The sequence below is a fragment of the Nicotiana sylvestris genome, chromosome 3 (genome assembly GCF_000393655.2).
Source record: "Nicotiana sylvestris chromosome 3, ASM39365v2, whole genome shotgun sequence".
NCBI classification, from domain to species: Eukaryota; Viridiplantae; Streptophyta; class Magnoliopsida; order Solanales; family Solanaceae; genus Nicotiana; species Nicotiana sylvestris.
Window position 1 is genome coordinate 57,180,103 of NC_091059.1, and position 5,181 is coordinate 57,185,283.

The following is a 5,181-nucleotide window of genomic DNA, read 5'->3' on the forward strand; positions in this document are numbered from 1 at the left end:
TTAAAAGGAGGTAATATTACTCTCTCTATTTCAAATTAGATGACACACTTTCCTTATTATTCCATTACAAAAAGAATGACATATTTATAGAATTGGAAATAATTCAACTTTAAACTCTATGGGTGTGTTTGGTATAACGGAAATGTTTTCCAAGAAAATATTTTCTTGGAAAACAAGTAGTAGTCCTATTCATTTTCCGGTGTTTGGTACGCAAATTAAGGAAAATGACTTCTCAAGAGTATTTATAAATAATTTAGATATAATAAACATGAAGCCATAAACTTTAAAACCAACAACCTTCCGAACCCACAAATTTCATAAACTTTCGAACCGCTAAACTTTCAAAACCACGGAATTTCGAACCTGTAAACTTTATAATTTCTAAACTCATAAACTTCCATACACATAAGCCTCCGAACTCATAATTTTGGAACTTGTAAAATTTTGAACCTTTAAATCGATAAATAAAAAAATTAAAACTGAAAAATATATTTAAAAAAAAAATTCCAGAAGTTAGGTTGAGGGGGAAGGGAACAGAAATTTAAAATTGCAAAAAAAAAAATTAAGGTAAAAAAATATTTTTTTGGAGAGGGGGTGGGGTGGGTTAGTGAGGGTGGGGAAGGTTGAGAAGGAGTTTTGGAAAATGTTTTCCCTTCTATTGATAAGGAAAATATTTTTCCTCCAATTGGAGGAAAATAAGTTCATAAGGAAAATGTTTTCCAAAATATTTAAGTCAACCAAATATGAGAAAATTGGAAAATATTTTTCGAAAAATATTTTTCTTCATACGAAACACACCCTATATTTTACCAATTTTACCATTAATGAGAAGGTTTTATAACCACACAAATGTCATGGCCCCATAAAACTTTTACCCCTTAAACTTTTAAGACCACACATTTTAAAAGTCTCTATTTTTTCTCTTAAACTCCGTGCCAAGTCAAATTACCCCATCTAAATTGAAATAGAGGGAGTAGAAAATTCCTACTATGTTTGTCCCTATTTATATCTCATACTACTTGTAGTTTGTCCCAAAAAGAATGTCATATTTATTAGAAATAATTTAACTTTAAAAATTTTAATTTACTCTTAATGAAATAATTTACACTTACACAATTATTTATAATTTGTTTTAGACCATAAATTTCAAATATCTTTTTTCTCATAATTTCATGTCGAGTCAAATACCACGGCATAAATTAAGACGGGGAAGTACCAGTAAATCATCAACTTTAATTAATGTGAAAAGTATATGAAAAAGGAACAGAATGTGGGGTCCACTGTGCTTGGCTCCCTACTCCCCACCTTCCATCGCAGAAACAACAGACTCTTGACTCTTTCTGCCTCAACTGGCCTCTAGTAGAATTTTTGTGTTAGTTTCCTCTTTTTCACATCCATTTTCAAATAGGTAGTGATGAAAGCTTCCCATCATATCATTTTTCTTATTATTCTAATAATCATATAATATATGCGACTAAAGAGGCTTGCATTCTAAGTGACTTGCAGCCGAAGGATCTTAATAACAAAGAAGAGTAACCCTCTTTTCTTCCTTTCTTCCTTCTCATGACCAATTCTCTATATAAGACCCTTTCTACAAGCAAATAAGCTAGCTAGTAAAGAAAAGTCTGATATCTTTGCAATTCCTGACTGGTAATTTATAAACTAATTATTCCTTATTTTTGTTGGTTATGGGTACTTCTATGCAGGTTATTAATCAAGAAGCTGATATGCATCGTGATGACATATTAGACCAGCTTCCTCCTGGTTTTAGGTTTCATCCAACTGATGAAGAAATTATCACTTGCTACCTTAGAGAGAAAGTTATGAACAAGAGATTTACAGCTATTGCTGTTGCAGAAGTTGATTTGAATAAGTCCGAACCTTGGGATTTACCTGGTAATTATTACTTCAAAACAAATAAATTCAATTTTTTCATAATTCATAATTCAAATTGATGGACGTTGCAGCTAAGGCAAAAATGGGAGAAAAAGAATGGTATTTCTTTTGGCAAAGAGATAGGAAGTATCCAACAGGAATGAGAACAAATCGTGCAACAGAATCAGGTTATTGGAAAGCTACTGGGAAAGATAAGGAAATTTACAAGGTCAAAGGTTGTCTTGTTGGAATGAAAAAAACTCTTGTCTTCTACAAAGGAAGAGCTCCTAAAGGAGAGAAGACCAATTGGGTCATGCATGAATATAGACTCCATAGAAAACTTTCTTTTCACAAGCCAGCTATGGTACATTCATACTTCCTTAATTTGTGTTTTACTTTAATTTGCCATAAATGATTATTTACTTTAAACTTCAAAATTCAGTTCAACAAATTTTCACTGTGATAAAAGGAATTAACTTATATACACGAATAGTTTAAAGAACTTTTACATTATCAATATTATTTAACACAATAGCAAAGTTAGAAATTTGTCTAAGGGTGTTCAAATTTAAAAAAAGTGAAAAAAAAATTCCGACAAAGGGTGTTTAATATGTGTTATATTCCTCTAAAACGTACTCCCTTGTTTCAATTTATGTGAACATGTTTGACTGGGCACGGAGTTTAAGAAAAAATAAAGACTTTTGAAATTTGTGGTCCTAAACAAGTCAAAAAGGGGCCCAGAGTATTTGTGTGGTTATAAAAGTTTCTCATCAAGGGTAGAATTATAAGTTTAACCTAAATTGTTTCCAAATTTAGAAAGGGGTCATTCTTTTTGGAACGAACCAAAAAAGAAATAGTTTCACATAAACTGAAACGAAGGGAGTAATATTTTACCTATGTACACAGTGCAATTTTTCGACGAACTGACCACCCTTATCACCATTTGGCTTCACCACCAGTGATTGAACATGATATAGTTGATTGGACACTTTATGTTCAGATGACTAATTTTACTAATATATGATTGATTATCATAAATTTTTTATACTAATTATCATTTTGATGACTTATTCATTTAATTTGCACGGGAATTTAATCAAAGTGTCGATACTAATTTTGCTATAATTAAATGATGGCAGGACGAATGGGTTATTTGTAAAGTTTTCCACAAGAACATAGGAATACGAAGAGGTTCACTATTTATGGAAGATCTCTTAGATAGTCCCTCTTCACTGCCTTGTTTAATAGAAATCCCAAAAAGTAGTGATGTTCGAGATGAACTCAACATAAAAGCCGCTACTACTACATCGACATTCGATGAAATTCACTCTTCAGCCTACTTTTCCACTGGCATCTTCAACAATTACGCCTACGAGCAGCCGCTATTACGAGAGGATGAGAAGAGCTACGGATTATTTGTACCCACACATTATATCTTCACTGGCATTCATGATTATGAGCACAACAACCAGCTTGCCAGTTCCAGTAACTCATCGTTCAACCATGATCAATCACGTCCTTCGAATTCAAAAATTTCTGATTATTCCAAGAATGGTACTGCATTAGAAAGGCAGCAGCTCTCGTCGAACAATATGATTAGTCTTTCACAGGATACTAACGAGATTTCTTCAGTGATTCCAAAGCAAGGATTTGATAGCAATATAGCTGCAGATCTTGATTCCATATGGAATTATTAGCTTGATTTTAATCTGTTAGAGGAAATAATTAGGACATTATATTGTACAGCTTACTCATTTGTCTTTAACTCTTTAGGTAATTCTTTTCACTGAGATAGAATATATACTAATTTGAAGGGGTTGATGATTACTACTACCTTTTATGTAATGTTAACATTCTTTTCTTTTATTTGTTAATTTATTTTTAAGTTAACTCTTTGTGAAATATTATAGCTTTACTTGATGGTGTAATTAAGTTTTAGAAATAAAACATCTCTTATTTGAGTTGTCGCAAAAATTTATTGAAGGATTTACAAGAGTTTTAACCATCATTCGCATAAAACCTTTTGAGTAATTCTATATGTAATATATTGACATAAAGTTTACTTTGACAGAAGGAATTTTTCAAATACCAGTAGTAATATTTTAAGAAAGATGACCATTGGCATCCAAACGATATTTTATTAAGTAATTCAGTTATTATATATATATATATAGCACAATTAATTTAGTTTAGAGGTAATCAAATTAATCCCTTTAATTTATTTTTTGCTTTTGTGGTTGGGGGAGGAGAGGGAGTAGACGGAGGGAGAGACATCCCATTCAAAATGATAATATGCATGTTCTACTTATGAGGTGAGCAAAAGGCATAGGTTTTCCAGACAATTGATTCCTTGACCGCATTCATCGGAATTAATAATTGTTCTACTGCTCCCTTCTCGTCATTAGACAAATTACAAGGCATAGATTTCTTAAATGAAGCTTCAACTTCTGTCCAACGTAACTTCATCCTTAAATCTGGTATTGTGGATCATATATATCCTTAGCTGTTCGAATATTCCCTTTCTCTCCTTTAATGAATCTGTAGCTCACACGTTATCTCCTCCTTTTCTTGTCCATCTACTCTACTATGCCTACGTATATCCATCTTTACTAAAAAAAAAAAAAAGAACAGATAACACCCTATTTAACTTCTGTTGTTGCATATTATGACACACCGGAGTTTGAGGTCGGATAATACTCGTATCCACTCGTATAGATGCGGTCATCTGTGATTAAACTTCTCCCACAATCATCAAATTAAATACTACTCCAATAGACTTCATTCTAGCTGTCACGATCCAAAATCCCAATCAATCGGGATTGTAATAGCACCTAACACCGCTTGCTAAGCTAGCCAACACACAACAGAAAATGTGAAAGGATTTCTATTAACGACTAACGGCAAGTAATAATAGAATGTAAAAGCAACTCAATAAAAGTATACATGATAAGTCTACGATCAACACTAACTTTCAACCATCCCAAAACGTGGAATCACAAGTACATAAGCTACTAGAGTTTACTAAATACATTGTTTTAAAAGAAATACAATATTGTCGGAAAGTAGAAACAATACACTAGAAATAGAAAGATGACTCTGAGGCCTACGGACGGAATACAGCGTTACCTCGAATTACTTGACTGGTATCCACTAAGCACCTCTCAGAACTCCACTGGTACTAATTAATGTCCGGATATGCACAAGAAGTGCAGAAGTATAGTATGAGTATAACCGACCCAATGTACCCAATTAGTATCGAGCCTAACCCTGACGAGGTAGTAACGAGGCTAAGACAAGACACCTACA

The 5,181-nt window shown here is 32.7% G+C and overlaps 1 protein-coding gene across 1 annotated transcript; it reads left to right on the forward strand.

Moving 5' to 3' along the window:
- The first annotated feature begins 1,596 nt into the window (after nt 1–1,596).
- Nucleotides 1,597–3,765, forward strand: LOC104234182 (NAC domain-containing protein 92-like). Its single transcript, XM_009787711.2, has 3 exons — nt 1,597–1,896; nt 1,968–2,239; nt 3,015–3,765. Exons 1-3 carry the CDS (start codon nt 1,689–1,691, stop codon nt 3,570–3,572), a joined length of 1,038 nt encoding a protein of 345 aa, XP_009786013.1. The 5' UTR covers nt 1,597–1,688; the 3' UTR covers nt 3,573–3,765.
- The last annotated feature ends 1,416 nt before the right edge of the window (nt 3,766–5,181 follow it).

Bases quoted from the DNA above. Each gene is read 5' to 3' on its own strand.
- LOC104234182 (XM_009787711.2), top strand. From the start codon at position 1,689: ATGGGTACTTCTATGCAGGTTATTAATCAAGAAGCTGATATGCATCGT. The intron at 1,897-1,967 runs GTAATTATTACT...TGGACGTTGCAG, and splicing joins CGAACCTTGGGATTTACCTG to CTAAGGCAAAAATGGGAGAA. The intron at 2,240-3,014 runs GTACATTCATAC...AAATGATGGCAG, and splicing joins CTTTTCACAAGCCAGCTATG to GACGAATGGGTTATTTGTAA.